Raw genomic sequence first — 19231 nt, 5'->3', positions numbered from 1 at the left:
GGCCCATGTACCTCTTGGCCGGCCTCGCCTGAGAGTGACATATTAGGTAACTAACTAGAGTAAATGACCCAAACCAGGAAGTTCGTGTTGATGAAACACAGCTAACTAACCGATATACCTTCACTCAGACCCCAGCAGTTTCTGCGTGCTCTCATTTCTAACTGTCTTTGTACCATCCTTCTCTATCTGTCTAGCCCCCTGAGACATCCGTGTTCCCCGTCTGGGAAGTCACCCTGTGTCTCCAGGAGGCCTGAGCTCTCCCTCCTCGGACTCCCAGCTCCTGAAGGCAGTGTAGCCCCGTGATGGAGAATGTGGGTTTTGGAGACCTACGGACCTGGATTTTAAACTCCACATCAGCCACCAGCCTGGGACAAAATACACAAATTTCTGAGCCTTCGTTGACCCACCTGTAAAATGGGGGTGATTGCCCCAATGTCAGGGCAGGACGGGCTCAGCTTAGCTGCTGCTCAGAGAACGGAGAGTGCCCTTCAGTGGGTGGTGCTTGTAGCTGTCATTGGATTGTATCTGTCACTGCACCTAGCCCAGGATGACCCTTGGGTGTTTTATCATCTTCCTCACGACACTTCAAGTGTTCAAGGGCAAACCTTCATATCTCACATCTCACTGTCGAATGGGGCCTGGCATACAGCAGGTGCTCAATAAATGGACCTCCATGGAGCTTCCTGCTGGGCAGGCTTTCCCGGGGCTCATAACACCTCGCTAGCTATTATCTCATTCATTTCTGGCCCAGGTAGGCAGGGTAGGTGCCCAGCAGACCCTGTGAGGGCTGGGCCTTGGTAAGAACAGCCCCGTTTGACCCCATTTGTCCCCAAGAAGCCTTCCAGGGGACCTCAGAGGCCCCTCCGGCTTCAAGCGGGGGAGGGGGGCGTAGCAGTTGGGGGAGGTGCCTCATATTTGCATGGAGCCCCGAGGGCAGCCAGCCCCGAGACAAGCCAGGCCACTCCTTGTTAGGAAAGACTCAGAGCTTCTAGTCGGGACATGTAATCTGAAGTCCTGACACTAGCTACAGACTTTTGGGTCAGTCTCTCAGCCCTGAGAGCCCCTCCTTTCCTGATCTATACATGGGGTTGTGATATGGGTAAATGAGCTTGCCGTGCAAACTGCGTGTTAACCACTAAATCCTGTATTCACACACGCAAGAGCCTTTTCCTTGCTCTGTAGCATTTATAAGCTAACATTTTAAAGCCCTGCTACGTTCGGGCACTTTCCGACGCATTATCTAAATTAACTCTCATACCATGGTGAGGAGCAGAGGGAGAGGGAGAAGCAGACTTCCCACTGAGCAGGGAGACCCACGCGGGGCTTGATTCCAGGACCCTGAGATCATGACCCAAGCTGAAGGCAGATTTTAACTAATTGAGCCCCCAAGTGCCCCGAGGTGGGTGTTTTTACTGCAGCAGGAAGGCAGACAGGAGCTAAAAATCACCCCTGGGTCACACAGAGCTGGGACTGAGAACCCAAATCTGATGGATGCCAGGTTCCCTGACTTCATGTGGCAAATGCAGGTTGGGGTTACCATGTTGTGCCAAAACGGGCTGGTTCTTTCCTTCCTTCCTTCCTTCCTTCCTTCCTTTTTAAAAGATTTTATTTATTTGAGAGAAAGAGAATGAGCAGAGGGGAGTCGCAGAGGGAGAGAGAGAGAGACGTAGACTCCCCAAGGAGCAGGAAGATGTGTGGCTCCATCTCAAGACCCAGAGATCATGACCTGAGCAGAAGGCAGATGATTAACCAACTGAGCCACCCAGACAGCCCCACGGACTGGTTTCTAACAGCCGGATCTCCACTGCCCTGCCCATAAATGGTAAAAGCCTTAAGGAACAGACACAGAGTACAAGGATTTTTCGACTGGGTCTTTAGTGTTCAATGAAGGAAGTAGGGCCAGAGAAAGGAATGAGCCTGCCCAAGATTACCCAGCAATCGAGAGTGAGAGTGAGTTATAAGAATCCACCCCCACCTCACCTGTCCTCCAGGTTCTTTCTCCCCATGCTACAGGGGCTCAGTTCCCAGAGCTGAATTGGGGGACGTGAGTCTGGGCACCCTCCCTGACTTCAAGGCTCACCAGGAATCCAGGGGCTCTCTAGGGGGCCTGGGGACAGCCTGATATGGGGCCCCCCGTGTCCAGGGTGTTGTCCCCTGGGAAGGTGAACAGAAGGCTTCCCTGGGCTGTGTCCAGTAAGGGGAACAGATTGTCTAGCCCCATTGTCCTTTCTCTGGATCTGTGTTTCCAAGGTGTGAGGCACACACACAAAGTTTTGAGAAAAGGTTTAGGGGGTTGCTGACCTTGTCTTACATTAGCAACATGAAGGAAGTTATGCCTTGTATTTCCTTTTCAGCTGTTCTGAGTATTTGGAGGAGAAAATCTCCCAGGGCACTTGTCTGTAATGCCTGACATCTAGAAACCCTCCCATCTGAGGAAAGGGAAAGCAGCCACACTTCTGAATTTAGTGACATTGTTTTGTTTCCATGACATTTATTTTCACCATTACTACCATGAAGGTGATGTACAATGACTTTATCTTTAAGGGAGCAACATGAAGTTTTCTCTAAAAATGAACATATTTACACTTTAAAAAAACAATTGAGAGTATTAAGTCAATTGTCAGATAGATGGCAGATTTTGAAAATACTGGGAAAGGGCAGGAACGAGGGCCCCCAGGAAGTGCTGCCCTTAGTAGCTCTGGTTGCCCTGGCCCTGGAGGGTCGGGGTTGGTAGGTGGGAGCTAGTGCCGAGGGTGGGATGGAGGGTCTGGGGGACATGGTGAGCTGACAGGAGGTGGGCCTGGGGATTCCAGACCCAATGCAGGGCTGAGCATGGCATGGGTGGTGGTTGATGGCTTCGTGGCTGTCGAGGAAGCCTGGTCTTTTCTTCCAAGCCCCTGCCCCACAGCCTCAGTTAGCTGAATCCCTCCCTGTCTCCAAGGAAACAGCTGATGCTTCCGTCTTGAAATCCAACAGCTGGGGATCCAATTTAATTCCTGAGGTTTCCTATCAGAAAGTGAGTCTGGCTCAGAGGGGGCCTCGATCAATACAAAGGAAATGAAGGAGTCTGTGGACAGTGTTTCTTACTCGCTCTAGATCCCTCTGTAATAACCCACAGTAGCCCAGGAGCTGCCTCGTCCCACATCACCACGGTGGTGACCGCCAAGCTAATGCCCCCGCCAGTCACTGACACGGGACCAGAGATCCAGACTGAGCAGGAAGAAATCTACAAACGCCGGTCATACATTATTTATACATCTGTCCGTTGCGGTCTTGCCAGCAGGGAAAGAAGTGAAAGGATAGAAGAAGAGAATCATAAACACATTTGTTTCAATTAACCCAATCAAGTGGTCAAGCCCCTTGAGTTGGACATGGGGGACATTGAGAATTAGGTCTGTAGAACCTGGGTCCAGAGGTCATGGATTGAGGGACAGTCCGAGCCGAGGGCAGAGGCTATCCAGAAGCACCGTGCACACCCGTCAACTGCACATGGGAATTATTTCTTACATTAGGGCAAAACTATAAAAAAGCTGACCTCACAGCAGTCCACAGTGATAGAGACACTCCCATCGGCTGGCAATCAGCCAAGTTAATGGCTATGGACAATCCTTTTCTCCATGGTAAGTGGCTTTGAAGCCTAAGAAGATTTGATTTTAAAAATAAAGGTGGTGGAAGTACATAAAAACCCCTAGTAATTACACATTCATGCTCAGTGTCAGATCAATTGCGTGGAGCCCTGGATCGGTGATGTTTACCAACACTTGGCTGCTGGCATTTCTCATGTGTGTGACCGAGTAATTGACCTCGGTTGAAATTTTAATTTAAAAATTTAAGAAAATTTGGCAATGTCTGTAAACATTAGAACACTTAAGAGAACTTAATATTCCCTCTGTTTAAACGTCAGTTTTTTAGATCGAAAGTATTCCCTGAAATCCTTAGAAAAGGCTTATTTCTTGGAGGTATTTGCAGCATTTATAGGAGAATCAGATTCATTAAATTTGCAAATGCAGTTCAGACTATCTAAGGCAGTGCTCTCCAGTAGAAACATAACCACAAGCCACATAGGTCATTTACAATTTTCTAGTGGCCATGTTTTTTACAAGTCAAAAAGGAGAAGGCAAACTGAATTTTAATAATAAAATGTGTTTAACGCAACCTATGCAAAATACCATTTCAACACGTAATGCATAAGTTATTAATGACACACTTGATGTTCTTTTTTTGAACACAGCTTCAAAATCTGCTCTGTATGTCACCTTCCCAATCCTTGTTCACTCGGACTACCGTGTTCCAAATGCGTAATCTGTTGGTCGCTGTACAGGATATCACAGATCTAAGGGCACTTAATTAGCTGCCTTTGTGAGCGGTATTTATTATTTAAGGATGCTTATTCCGTTTGAACTGATCTGCTGAAATATTAATCAAAGGCTCCCTGAGAGTCACTGTTAAAAATTACTGGACTTATAAATAAAAATGAGTTTCGGATAGTGAATTTACAAGAGAAGGAAAAAGCCAGATTTTTAAAAATTTGATTGTTCAAGAAACTTTTAAAGTAATCACAAATGGCCTTCTTAGGGCCCAACAGCGGCCCCCAAGGACCTCACCGACCACGGTTCAGATGGAATTATAGTCACCGACCTCAGCATGGCCCTCAGAGGAAAGGTCTGGTTATTTGTTACTATTTCACACACAGAATGTCAGATCTGATGAACCCTTAGATGATTTCTGCCCCAAGCAACCCATTTCACTGGTAGAAAAACCACATCGGAGAAGAACGCATGGTGAATTAGAAGCCGGGCCCAGGCAATGCCCCAGTCTCCTGACCCCACCCTGTCCTCCCCAACCAAGGGCTTCAAGTCCATTCTCTCGGCCTCTTTGTCCCCAGTTGGCTGATCAGGAAATGGATGCACACACCTGGAGGGTAGGGGCACAAACGGGTCCTGGACCCAGGCCTCCAGGGAGCACCAGCAGAATGAGACAATGTGGTCCCCCCAACCCGCATCATTCATCAGTCAGCACACACCCGAGCCTGAGGAGAGAACAGCCCAGAATCCAGGCCAGCCTGGCCCAAGAAATAGCTGTCGTGAGGCCCTGGATGGAGCCTGGCACTGGGACTGCAAAGGAGAGCAGGCGAGGAGAGGCCATGACCGGGTCTGCCAGGGCCCCGAGGTCCAGGATAACCTGCCCAGGGCCCACAGCTCTCGGGGCGGAGGCCCTGGGACTCCTCCTTGAGCCTCCTTCTCCCAGCTCCCTTTCCTCCCTCTTCTCTGTTGTTTTTCTTTCCTTTTTTTTTTCTCTCCTGGGAAGCCCTTGCTTCCTTTAGGCAACCTGATCTGCCCAGCACACTGATTTCGCCAGGGGGAACCCCACAAGAAGATCTGGGGTCCACCTTGCCCGCCGAGGGCTGGGTTCCGCTGGGGTTGGGTGCTTGTTAGACCTGGGTGGAGGGGAAGGACTGCCGGGCAGGCGGGAGGAGCAGCCTCCCAACAGCGGCCCACCCTGGCCTTCCCTGCCCCATTCCCCGGGCTCTGGAGCACATGGTCCTGCCTTCCCGGCCCTTCCTGCCAGGCTGTAGTTCCCAGCAGGAGACACACACCACCAGGGACCCTTCAGAGGCTTTAAAGAAGCAGCATTTAGTGCAATGAAATCTCATGGTAGGGAGGCTCCTCCCTGCTCCAAATGCTATCAGTCCCCCTGGAAAGTCAAGAAGAAAATGATAGTTTGGGGACAGGGTATCTCTATCGACGTCCCCCATGTCCCCTTCAACAGGGAGCTCAGGTGTAGGCTTCAGGTTTCAGGGTCTTTGCATCCTTTTAACTTTTTGCTAGCATGTAATAGAAATTGGTTTCCATCCCCATTTATTTTTATGTTTACCTTCACCTCTTCCTTAAGACATATGATGTCAGTTTTCCACTTACAATAGTGACATGAAGTTTCCTCTCAACACTTGTTAGTAATAAGGAAGGTCATTGATATAAACATAGTTTCAGAAACATGAAGTAAATGTCCGTACAGGGAGTGGGGTGGGCCAGGCAGGAGTGTGAGGAAGGGACGAAAAGGACTGGGGGTTAGGGACCGTGGCTCCAGGAGACCCTTCATCTCGCCCTCCTGAGTGCGGGGGCCCTGGGTTCCCACTTGCTGTCAGGCACCACTCAAGGCCAGTTCCCCGGGGCTCTGGCAGCAGACCCCTATGTCCCAGACTTCATTCTGAGCCGAGGCTGGCAGCTGGGGCTCTTAGAAAGGGACAGAGGGTGGCAATGATGGAGGTGGGGAAGGAGGGACACCCCTCTGACCATCTGTCTGTCTTAGCTCGGGGCAGAAGGTGGTTGAGTTCCAGGTGCTCTTGGCAGAGCCAAAGCCAAGCCACCCCACATGGAGCCAAAGGCTCACATGTTCCCGCTCCCACAGTGAAATGGCCTTCCCCAAATCAGTGTAGGGTCAGGAGCTCATGCCTCTAGATAGGGGTGGAGAGAATAGCTGCCCGCACCCTAAAAATCTCCCCAGATCTCCCCATTCTCCTAGTCGACTTGGGTGCCCCACCTGACGGGGACTCTCTGGGTCTCCTTCTGAAAGCAAAGTGAAAACACTTGGTATCTCCACTGCCAGGTGGGCCCAGACTCCTGGATCCAGAATTGTTTCCATGCATTCCCCCCAGCCCCAAAATGCAAGGTTCTAACAGAGGCAGGATGGGCCCCTGCTCAGTTCCTGCCAGATTGGACCCCACAGAGGTCAATGTCCTCTGATGAGCACAGCCAGCCCCAGAACTTTATGGCCACCTGATGTCCCAGCCCAGATTGCAAAGGAGGAGCCCAGATTGCACCCAAGAGGAGCTCAGGATGGGGTAGGAAGAGCTATCCTGTTCATTTTTGCCCTAAACTACCCCTACTCTGGCTGCACTGGAGCCATCGGCTGTCCTTAATGTCCGTTGGCTTCCCTGAGTTCTGTTTCTGGACAGCTCTACTGTGAATGGTAGAAGCCTAGTGAATCGAGAACCTCAGCTTCGGGGTTGAAAATACAATCCCCAGTGGTCCTACTTCTCTGAAAGGCAGTCTGCTCCCTCCTGAGAGTTGCCAAGAAATAGGGATGGGGAGTTCCCAAATCTATGGTGGGAGGTGTCTCCCTCCTCAGACCCTGGGGCCCTCTGTGGAGACACCACTTCTGCTGCCCACACCATCTCATGCCTGGGAGTCTTCTAGCACTGTCCAGGCACAGCTCTGGCCCCTCCGGGAGTTTCCTGGACCCTCTCCAGGTCCCGGTCGCCATTGCCAGAGCTGGGGCCTCCCTGGGAAAGTCTTGGCTAGAAGGCTAGAAAGGTGACTGAGAACATGACCAGCAAGGGGGCCAAGAGGCCAGGACCCAGATCCTCCAGCACGGGTGGCAGGGGTGGGAAAGGGGTCCTACCTGAGAGGGCTGCTGTCAGCAATCCGGCGATCACAGAGAAGAACCACATGTCTGGTGCCATCTCTGACTGCTATGCGTGCCTGCCCACGGGAAGGGCCATCCTGGGGTCCAGAGGGGGATGTGGCTGCTATGAGCTCCTCATACCCGCTCGGACCTTTGCTGCTCCTGTTTATAACTTTCTGTCTGCAAGACAGAGAGCACTCCTTTGCACGCATGCGACCAAACCCAGCCTGTGAGTGTCTCTAACGCCTCTGCGCTCTACTTGTGGTTTTGGTCTCCAGGAAGCCAGGCTGGTATCACAGGGGCTGAGAGGGAGAGCCCAGCTGCCTCTGCTCTGAGCCCACCCAGCCTGGCTGAGCCCAGGAGTCACAGAGTAGGACACACACATACACACACACACACACATTTCCTCCTAGTGTCTCCTAAGGAAAAGGGAAGTGAGGGCATTCTTCCTTTCTGGAGACCTGATTCATAGTAGATGCTCAATCAATACATGTGGGAAGAGTGGACACATGACCCAAGGTCTTTCCCGGTCCCTGGAAATCCAGCTCTTCTGGGATAAAACCCCAAGACTTAACTTTAGTCCTTGGGTGTGTTAATGGTTGGACGGGAGGGTATGGTCTTGTACTTTTGAGAAGAGAAAGCCTCAGATTCCCTTAAGAGAATTGTAAGTGGAGAAGATCTGAGAGATGGTCGGTCCCCATCTCCTTACAGGCTGGAGGTGTCCCCTGAGAAGGCACAGGAGACTATAGGACCCCCCATTGGTGAGCACTGAGCTGGGTGTTCGTTCCTCAGGCATGGGGGCTGGTCCAGGAAGGACAAGCAGGATTTCAACAGACAGAGGTTGTGGAAGGCCTCTGGAAGGGCCAGAAGGAATAGCAGGAGCAAAAGGCCAGGCTTCTGGGGAAATGCTGAGTTGTTCGGTTGGTCTGCCGTGGATGCTGTGTGGGTTTTTATTTTTTAAATGTTTTATTTGTTATTTTAAAGAGGGGGAAGAGCATGAGTGGGAGGAGAGGCAGAAGGAGACGGAGAAAATCCCAAGCAGACTCTGCACTGAGCATGGAGTCCGAGTCAGGGCTTGATCTTACAACCCTGAGATCATCACTTGAGCCAAAACCCAAGAGCTGGACGCTCGCTTAACAGACTGAGCCACCCAGGTGCCCGCCCCTAGTATGTTTAATTTACCACTGTATTCCCTGTGAGGCACACTGTAGATGCTGCATGAATGCTGTTGAGTGAATGAAGGGACATATAACTTAGTTTGGTTGTATAAGCAGGACCCTCAAAGAAATTAAGTCCAGAGGAGACTGGTTCCATCCTGGCCCTTCCCTATAGGACCTCATCTCAGCTTTACCTGCCCTGGCCTGACACTGGCTTCCTCCCCGTTTGACTTCATTTCCCCATCTGTGGAATGGGGTGGATTTCTCCACTGGGTCCCAGTCCAAGGGGCCATCTGATGTTGCAGGTTTGGGAGCCACAGAGAGCTAAGCCCCTCTACTTTATACCCGGCCCAGACCTGTGGGGTGAACCGAACTCTGGCACCAGTGGAGGCTGCCCTCTTGTGGAAGGTCACTGGTAGCACAAGCCGCCGATGGGGACCTCCATCCCCTGGGTTCACCTCCGTTCAACTGATGCTTAGTGGAGACTTTGGTGTGGGGAACTCTGGCATGGGCTCTGTGGATGGTGAAGACAGGAGGCCATATCCCTGCCCTCAAGGAGCATGGAGTTCTCAAACCCAGGTGACCAAACCACAGGTCAGTGTAAGAGAACACAGCTAAATGGGCTGGAGAGGATAGCTAGGCTTCCATTTCTGACAATATGATAAGCAGCATATACTGAAAGTTCTCCTGATACAAATACAAAACACACAAAAAAGAGTGGGGGGACAAAAATATTTGTAAAACTTTTTAGAAATGCAAAGTTGAGGTGGCAAGAAAGTAACGATAATTATCAGAGCCTAAAATAACAGGAAAGCACAAATCCAAAGAGATCATTGAGAGCAGAAGCAGAGGTTGCCCTGAGGTGCCTGCTGATCGCAGGTGGCCAACGTTTTCAGTGTAATGAGACAAAACCTATAGCCAAGCAAATGAAAAGCAAAATCAGAGGCCTATCTCCTACAGCAAAACAATGAAAAACAACACCCACAGTGAATGAATGAAGAAAGAAAAAAACTCTCAAAGGGATCAGATGAGAATGTGCTTGGTTCAGCATTGACTCTGAGTGGAAGAAAAAGAAATGCTAACCCTAAATGCTCTTAACCACAAATCCACCTGCAACAGGGTCTGAGAGGGAATTCACAGCCCTTGTGACCCAGAAACACCACCACCACCACCACAAAGAACAACAGGAGAATTTAAAGCAGATAGCATGGGGAGCCTGGGTGGCTCATTCATTGTCTGCCTTTGGCTTGGGTCATGATCCCAGGGTCCTGGGATCAAGCTCTGCATCAGTCCCCTGCTCAGTAGGAAGCCTGCGTCTCCCTCTCCCACTACCCCCCTGCTCGTGTTCCTCTCTTGCTGTCTCTCCCTGACAAATAAATAAAATCTAAAAAAAAAATAATAAAGCAGATAGCAGTTCCCAGGGCACTTTGCAGAAATAAATGCAGAAATCCTTTATGAAGTAAAGTAACTCACCTTAAACTTATGCCTCAAAGAATTCCCACAGAAAAGTTTCCAGGAATATAAGCTCACACGTACAGAAAGAAATAAGTAAGTAAATAAATAAATAAATACAGGACACAAGTGTATTAATCAGGGTTTTCCAGAGAAACAGAATTAATGGAATTTATGTGAAATTTTTTAAAAAAGATTTATTTATTTGAGAGAGAAAGAGAGATGTGTGTGTGTGTGTGTTGGGGGTGGGTGGAGGGAGAGAATCTTCAAGCAGACTCCCCACTGAGCACAGAGTCTGACACATGGCTTGGTTCCATGACCCATGAGATCATGACCTGAGCCAAAACCAAGAGTCAGATGCTCAACCAACTGAGCCCCCATGGACACCCCATATGAAATATATTATAAGGGATTGTCTCAAGTGATTTTGAAAATTAAGTCCCAAGATCTCATTTGGCAAGCTAGAAACACAGGAGAGTTGGTGGTATCATTTCAGTATAGGTCCAGAGGCCTGATAACCAGGAAAACAAATGGTAAGTTCCAGTCAGAGCGTAAGTCGAAAGGCAAGGGGAAGACAGGTGTTAACCTGCAGACAGGCAGAGAGAGACAATTCTTTCTTACTTCTTTTTATTCTATTCAGGCCTTCAACGAACAAAGTTTATCCACAGTGGGGAGGGCAATCTGCTTTATCCAGCCTATTGATTCAAGGCTAATCTCACTTCAAAAGCCCCTCACAAACACACCCAGAATAATGTTTAACCGGATATCTGGGCACCCCACAGAACAGTCAAACTGACACATAAAAGTAACCATCACAACAAGGCATTGTAAGTGAAAATTGCACAAAGCAGTAAGTAACAGATCCAGGCCATCAAACACTTTGGCTACTGGACTTACAGTATACATAATATAAAATAAGGATGTTTCATATGCTTAAAAAAAATAAAGTTGGTAATTGAGGCTGCAGATAAGGAACAAGAGACTATAAATAAGGAACTAAGTGACCAGGAAGATTTAGAAAAAAAATACTTCTATAAATGAAAAATATAATCTTTAAAACTAGCAATCCCATGGACAGATTAAGCAGCGGATTAACATAGTAGAAGAGAAACTAGTGAGCTGGACAGTAAGTCTGAAGAACTCTCCCAGAATGCCGCACAGAGTGACAAAGAAGTGTCTAAGAGAAGACTATGAAGCAGAAGTTAAGAGACATAGAGGATGGAACAAGGTGAGTAGGTCAAATCCCAAACTGATGAAATAAATACATAGCCCTCAGATCCCAGAAGCTTCCCTAACCCTGCCTTGTTAAATAAAAAGAAATCTTTCTCAATAAAACTTGGGGAGTGGAATAATTTAAAAAAGGAATAAAAATGTTTTCATACACACATCAGTCAGTAAATAGATCTACACCAGTCACTTGTGGAAACAAGATTGCTACTCCCCGGAAAGAGGAACTGCAAAGTAGACTTACAGCTGACTTTTTCATCTTAGATAGAAGCTGGAAGACAATGGAACACCATCTCAAAGTGCTACGAAAACAATCGACTTTAACTATGCTCCAGGAATGAGACTGAAAAATCTACGGAAAGGGAGAACAGATGTGCAAATCATATATCTGGGTTAATATCCATAATATGTAAAGAATTCATACAACTCAATAGCAAATAAAATAAATCTGATTTTAAAATGGGCAGAGGATTTGAAAAGACATTTTCCAAAGAAGACACTTGAATGGCCAACAGACACATGAAAAGATGCCCAACATCACTAATCATCAGGAAGATTTAAATTAAAGCCACAATGGGTTATTATCTCCCACCTGTCAAAATGCCCATTATCAAAAGGACAAAGGATGTAGAGGATGTAGGGAAAAGGGACTGTCTGTATACTTTTGCTGGGAATGGAAATCGGTGCAGCCGCTATGGAAAAACAGTATGGAGTTTCCTCAAATAATTAAAAATAGAAGTACCATATGACCCAGCAATTCCACTTTGGGGTATTTTTCTGAAGGAAATGAAAACACTAACTCAAAAAGGTATATGCAGCTCCGTAGTCTTTGAGCATTATTTACCAAAGCCAAGATATAGAAACAACTTGAATGTCCATCTGTGAATGAATGGATCAAGAAATGGTTGGGTGCCTGGGTGGCTCAGTGGGTTAAGCCTATGCCTTCAGCTCAGGTCATGATCTCATGGTCCTAAGATTGAGTCCTACATTGGGTTCTCTGCTCCGTGGGGAGCCTGCTTCTCCCTCTACCTCTCTCTCTGGCAAATAAATAAAATCTTAAAAAATAATGCCGTAAGAAGTCAGGACAGGAAAGGAAAAGAAATGAAGGACAAACAGAATGATGGTAGGCTTCCTGGCAGAGGGCACAGAGTAAGTCGAGGTGGGACAGCATGGGGGAAGTGTCCCTGGGAACTGATGTGACACCCCTCAGTCACCCGTGTTTCATGGACGTGACCCTCTGAGCAGGAAGAGTAAGACACACCCGGCTGGGTACCCAACTCAATGAGCTCTTATTATTTTTCTGAGAAGGGGGTGACTGGGGAGGAGCAGAGGGAAAGACTCTAAGTCTTAAGCAGGTTCCATGCCCTGCATAGAACCCAATGTGAGGCTCATTCTCATGAACTTGAGTTCACGGCCTGAGCGAAATCAAGAGTTGGATGTTTAATGACTGAGCCACCCAGGTGCCCCTTAATAAGCTCATTTTTATTTATAACTCTTAGAGCCAAGACTTTTTTTTTAGGATTTTTTTAAAAAGTAAACTCTGGGCCCAACATGGGGCTTGAACTTACAACCCCAAGATTAAGAGTCACATACTCTGACTACTGAGCTAGCAAGGTGCCCAGGAGCCAAGCTCTTTTGAACTCAATTTGCAAGGACACCTAGTGCTCCCCCATGCTGTGGACAGCCCAGGCATCTTTCACCCAGACTGTGTCTCTCTCCTGACCTTGGCCCAGCAAAGTGGAACCTGCAACATTATTGAGGGACGTAAGTCTACCTTTCTGGCCAGAAGGAAGGGGAGCCCTAGACCTGCATCCCCCTGCCCCATATGGGACAGGGGAAAGCCTCCTGCTGACTGACTCTAGTGAGTGCACCCTATTATGATCCATGCTTCGAGTGGAGTCTGCCCTGATTCTCACAGCAGTGCAGGGAAACAGGGGCTCTTCCTAACACGCCCATGCAGATCAGGAAACTGAAGTTAGAGACAAGGTTTGCTCAAGATCCCACAGCTAAGATATGGAGTAGAGGTAGGCTCCAAACTCAGGTCTGTCCACCCCAAGACCCTGAACTCTTAACTACAGGCAGTTCAGCCTTCAGCATGAATGCTTTGGCTGAACCATGGTCTCTCAGGCAGGAGGGCTCTGGCTGTATGGGGCTCTGAATCTTGGACCAGCCCTGCCCCACCTCGAGTCAAGCCCAGCTCCTGTCTCTGGAGTCCTGAAACTGTCCCCACCGCAGCACAACTAGCTCCTTGTCTTTCCTGAGGTCCAGCATTTTCTTCCACAGTCTAAACATCCAGCGCCTAAATGGACATACATTAACCATCGTCACTTGGTCACTCATTCAACAGAGATATCATGTGTTCTAGGTGCCGGGGACACAGCACTGAACAAAACACAAATGTTGCTGTCCTTGGTCACACCATAAACAATAGACGTAACACATAAGTAAATTAGACAAGAAAAGGAGTGGAGCTGAGTCCCGGGTACTAGGAGGACGTGGAAATAGGGGGTCAGCTTGCCCCTCTCAGCCTTGCTTGCAGGCGGTTCACTAGGGAATGCGATCCCAGGGAACAGAGAGGAACACAGAGGGGTGACAGAGGAGGACAGTCAACAAAAGGGCACACCATTGGGTTGGCCCCACTCTAGCGGGTAGTACTGGATGTCAGACTTAGGAGATGGTTCTCAGAGTGGTCTGCCCCAGGAACAGCCCCCATTCCTGCCCCTTGCTGCACCGCAGCTGAGGGAGAGAGAAGTTGGCATCCTGTCGCCCCGCTTGCTGGTGCCTCCCATGGGTAGACCTTCTCTGTTGGGCATTAACATAAGACACAGAGCATTGCATGCTTGGTCCTCAGGCCCCACCCAGGGGGTCATGAACTACCATGTCTTCAGCCCCTCTTCCACAGGCAGCAGATGACCCAATGTACTTTCACATCTCTGCCTTGTTCTCCCACCCCTGGAGGACTTCCATTTCTGGTTAGGATCCGCCTACTCCACTGTCCCATTTGTGAACCAGGCCTGAGGTTTTTCTCCTCCGTCAATGGCAGCTCCACCGCAGCCCCTCAAGTCACATGATCAATAGGTCAGAGCAGAATTGCTAAGGATAGTCTATGCTCCAAATTCTAAACAGGCCCACTGCGTCCTGTGCCCTATTCTTGGTGGGAAGGGATGCAAGGCGCAAAGTCTGGGTCTTCACCATAGAGGCAGTGTCTCAGCAGGCCCCAGACCTTCGGATACCTAAAACCTTCCCCAATACAGCAACCACCTCAATCTCTGTGGGACGTGTCTGCCCTTTTCAGCCCATAGAGAGTAGCCGTTCTCAACCTTGTCAGTCTCAAGCCTCCTTTATATTCTTCAAAATTTTCAAGGGCTCAAAGAAATTCGGTTTATGTGATACTATTGATACTTATCATATTGGAAGTTAAACTGATAAACTTCAAACATTTATTTAATTCATTTGAAAATAGCAACAATCGGGGCACCTGGGCAGCTCAGTTGGTTAAGCATCTGCCTTCAGCTCAGGTCATGATCCCAGGAGCCTGCGATCAAGCCCTGAGTCAGGCTCCCTGCTCCACGGGAACCTGCTTCCCCTCTCCCTGACTCCCTGAGCACCACCCCACCTCTTGCTATCTGTATCTCTCTGAACTAAATAAATAAAATATTTTTAAAAATAAATAAAAATAAAAATAGTAACAGGGAACTCACCACGTGTCAATATAAATAGCACTTAAAGAAAAATCACTATATATTCCGAACCAAAAAAATTATTGGGAAGAGGAGCATGGTTTTACACATTTTCAAATCTCTTCAATGTCTGGCTTTATAGAAGATGCTTGGCTCCACATATCAGCTTCTTCAATCTGTTGAGAGGTGGTGTTTTGGTCAAAGTATACAGTAAAAAAATCTGGCCTCATAATATGCAATTGGGGAAAGGAGGAATATTTTCATATCCTTTTTAGGTAATTTTAGATATTCTCTGATATTGCCACAAAATTTGACACGTGATGTTTTCTAAAGGTTAGTTGCAGTATGAGATCTGAAACTGTATCAGTGAACTTTAATCCACTGTTAAATTAAAATCCATTGGCTTATCTTACACTTTGAATGGGTCATTTATCCACGTGTGTTTCTGTAATAACATGCGTCTGTCATTCTGGAACATACTGGCTCGAAAAAGTTACGCAGATCTTCCGAAGGTTGACATATTTCATTCTACAATCACATTCGTTAATATCATCGGTGAGCTCATCAGAAAACTTTTAAGTCCTGGGAAGCTGTCAAGAGCACGGTGGCAGATAAGAGTTTTTCTAAAATTCAAATTTTCACTTAAAAGCTCCAATTTCATCACTGGCAGCAAATACTGTCTTGTGCTTCCTTGGAAATAACAGGCTTCCTTTGCTCGGTTTCAAAAAATTATCTTCCAAATTCTCCAGTCTGAATAACCATAGTTTTTGAGTAAAGATGGTGTTCCATGGGGGGATGAAAACCCCACAAACCCGGCCAGCTAGCTTGCTGGCAAACCAGAGAGCAGCAGCAGAATCCTGCTTGGCGGTGACAGCGGCCAGCGGATGAGCGCTCTGGCTGGTCTCATCCTGTCACACCGAATCCCAAGAAACTGGGCACACAGGGTTGTGCTCTAATAATGTTAATGACTTTAACTGCTTCGTGGAGGCCATTTTTATGTAAAATGAGACGTTTTCCCCCTGCTTGTACTCTGAGCAGAGGGTTGATGAATTCAGTGGCTTTTAGAACAATCTTATGCCACTGTAGCTAGCTTTACCCATTATGGCTTTTGTACCAGGCAAATGAGGTCATGGAAAAGGCAAATGGTGTCTTCAGATTTCAGATACGAAAATAGTTCTGACCTCCTAGAACCCAGAAAAGGTCTCGGGGACCTACAGGGTGCTCATGGACTCGACTTTGAAAAATCCTGGTCTGTGGGAAGGGCTGTGGGGCTCAGAACCAAAACCTCACACACCCTGAAACCCTAGCTCTTCTCTGAAGTGCTGCCTGAGACACAGAATCCTTCTTCGTGGGGCACCTGGGTGGTACAGTCAGTTGAGCATCTGACTCTTGGCGTCAGCTCAGGTCCGGATCTCAGGGTTGTGGGATCAAGCCCTGAGTCAGGCTCTGTGCTCAGTGCAGAGTCGGCTTGAGATTCTCTCCCTCTCCCTCTGCCCTTCCCCTGCCCTCTCTCTCTCGCTCTCTTTCAAATAAATAAATAAATCCTTAAAAACAAAAAATAAAAAGCCCCCTTAGAGGGGCAGCCTTGTGGACATTTGGCAAAAGGGACTTTGCCAATTGTCTCTTCTCTCCCATGGGCAGGATTTCAAGATCTTTCCTTCCTCTGGTCACTCCCCATTGGACTTTCAAGTGTGGTACCCGCTGGACACAACACTCTGTTGAACCCAACCTGGAATTGAGCAGAAGGATATCCCCCCAAACCAAATTTGATCATTGCATAACAAACCCTTAGAACTACATTGAAGCAACTCTGGAAATTTAGGAAATGAAAACAAATCATTATACTCTCATCACAGTGACAACTGCTGCTCTGTTGTGACCTCAGGTGGCCCAAACAATGTTGACTCATCCTGAATCTGTTGATGAAATCCCCAAGCTTTTTATTTATTTTTTTATATCCTGTTACCACTAAGCCATGTCATCTTGACCCTTTGCATGTGGGGCCGGGTGAACCATAAATAGACCCTGACATTCACATCTGTCCCCTGCCCTGTGGACATCTTCTGGTGTCTGGAGTCTAATGGCCAAAGTTTTTGTTTGTTTGTTTGTTTTGTTTTTGTTTGGTGGAACTTTTTCAACTTCGTGTGATCTGCAAATGAGTTCACTCTCATCCAATATCAGCAAGCTCTTTCATAAATTCTCATATGGCCATTTGAATCTAGCATCAGAACGTTCAATGTTGAAACACACTCACTGATGATGTATACCTTCCCATTAGTTTCCCAGGGCTGTTATTAGCAAAATACTACAAATCTGGTGACAGATGACAGAAGTGGATCCTCTCACAATTCAGGAGGCCAGAAGCCTGACATCAAGATATCAGTAGGAACAAACTCACTGCAGAGGCCTTCCCAAAGTCTGCCCCTTGTCCCCACATGTCTTATGGCGGCCCGAGTGCCTTGGCATTTCTGGATTTGCAGCTGCAACATCTGCTGTCAGCCTCTGTCTTCCCAGCACCTTCTCCTCTGGGCAGCTCTGTGCTCTCTCCCTCTGCTTTGCTCTTATGAGGACGGTTGTAGATGGCCTTTAAAGCCCACTGGGATAATCCAGGATAAGTGCCTCTTCTCAAGATCCTTAATTTAGGCGCGACTGGGTGTCTCAGTTAGTTAAGCATCTGCCTTCGGCTCAGGTCATGATCCCAGGGTCTTGGGATCAAGTCTTGCATTGGACTTGTTGCTCAGCAGGGAGTCTGCTAGTCCTCCCTCTGCCCCTTCCCCACCCCTGCACTCATTCTCATTCTCTCTCTCTCTCTGACAAATAAATAAATAAAATCTTAAAAAAAAAAACAAATAAAATCTTTAAAATAAATAAATAAATAAAAATAAAAAGCCTCCATTGTTGTCTCCACGTCTCATTCCAATTTTACCTTTCATTATAGCCTTTATTATACGTGACACTAAATGCACCTTCTGTTCAGTTTTATTCCCCTCTCTTCCTTTGTTTCTTGTCTGTCTCCCTAAGCACTGGGACATCACTGCCACAAGGGCAGAGGTTGTGTCCTTTTTGGTCCCTGTTGTATCCCCAGCCCCTTGAACAGCACCCAGCACATAGTAAGCAATCTCTAAACACTTGTTTTCTTTGTCAGCTAATTAAGGTGCAGACATTTCCAGAGCTCTTATGACACGTCAGCCACGGACCTTGATTATCTCATTTTAATTTTTTCTTTAAGATTATTTATTTATTTATTTGACAGACAGAGATCACAAGTAGGCAGAGAGGCAGGCAGATAGAGAGAGAGGGGGAAGCAGGCTCCCTGCTGAGCAGGGAGCCTGACATGGGGCTCGATCCCAGGACGCTGAGATCATGACCTGAGCCAAAGGCAGAGGCTTTAACCCACTGAGCCACCCAGGCGCCCCTATCTCATTTTAATACAAAAAAGCCTGTCATCAGTAAGAGATCACTTCATAACTCTTAAAATGGCCAAAATCTAGAGCACCGACCGTAGCAAAGGCCAGCAAGAATATGGAGCAACAGGCACTCTGCATTCACTGCTGGGGAGAATGTAAAATGGTACAGTCACTTTGGACGACAGTTTTGCAGTATCTTCTACAATGAAATATACTCTTACCATATAACCCAGCAATCATGCTCTTTGGTATTTACCCAAAGGAGTTGAAAGATTACATCCACACAAAAATCTACATGAGGAAGCGGATAGCAGCTTTATTTGTAATTGCCAAAGCTTGGAAGTGTCCAAGATGTTCTTCAGAAGCTAAATGGATCCACTGTGGTCCATCCAGACAATTATTCAAAAGAAATGAGGTCTGAAGCCATAGAAAGACATGGAGGATTCTTAAGTGTGTGTTACTAAATGAAAGAAGCCGAGTTGTCAAGGCCACCCACTGCACGGTTCCAGCTATGTCATGACATTCCAGAAAAGGAGCAAAGATAGTAAATTCAGTGGTTGCCAGGGTTTGGAAGTGGTGGGGGTAGGGAGTGGGCACATAAGGAAGAGGAGCACAGAGGATGTTTAAGGCAATGTAAAATATACTCTATTGATGTTAAAATGACGGGTACGTGTCGTCATCCAGTTGTCCACAGAATGTACAACACCAAGAGTGAACCCTAAGGTAAATGATAGACTTAGGGTGATTATCATGCGTCAGTGTCAGCTCATCCTCGGTAAACAATGTACCATTCTGGTGAGTGATGTTAGCAGTGGGGAACAGTGGGACAGGGGGTGTATGACGATCTCTGTACCTCCCTCTCAATCTGGTTATAAACCTAAAACTTCCCTAAAAAATTAATTTT

General features: G+C 47.5%; 1 protein-coding gene across 1 annotated transcript in view; it reads right to left on the bottom strand.

Annotated features, from left to right (window-relative positions):
* CD6 (CD6 molecule) overlaps positions 1 to 7624 on the bottom strand; it is a 38377-nt gene extending 30753 nt beyond the window's left edge. The window contains exon 1 of the mRNA XM_044261162.1: positions 7402 to 7624. Coding sequence (XP_044117097.1) covers positions 7402 to 7462 — 61 coding nt within the window. The 5' untranslated portion in view covers positions 7463 to 7624. The remainder of the gene's footprint in view (positions 1 to 7401) is intronic.
* Positions 7625 to 19231: the final 11607 nt, after the last annotated feature.

Source organism: Neovison vison, chromosome 7 (assembly GCF_020171115.1).
Source record: "Neovison vison isolate M4711 chromosome 7, ASM_NN_V1, whole genome shotgun sequence".
In the NCBI taxonomy this organism is placed as follows: Eukaryota; Metazoa; Chordata; class Mammalia; order Carnivora; family Mustelidae; genus Neogale; species Neogale vison.
The sequence above is the reverse complement of the archived record's forward strand: the minus strand, read 5'-3'. Positions and strand labels throughout refer to the sequence as shown.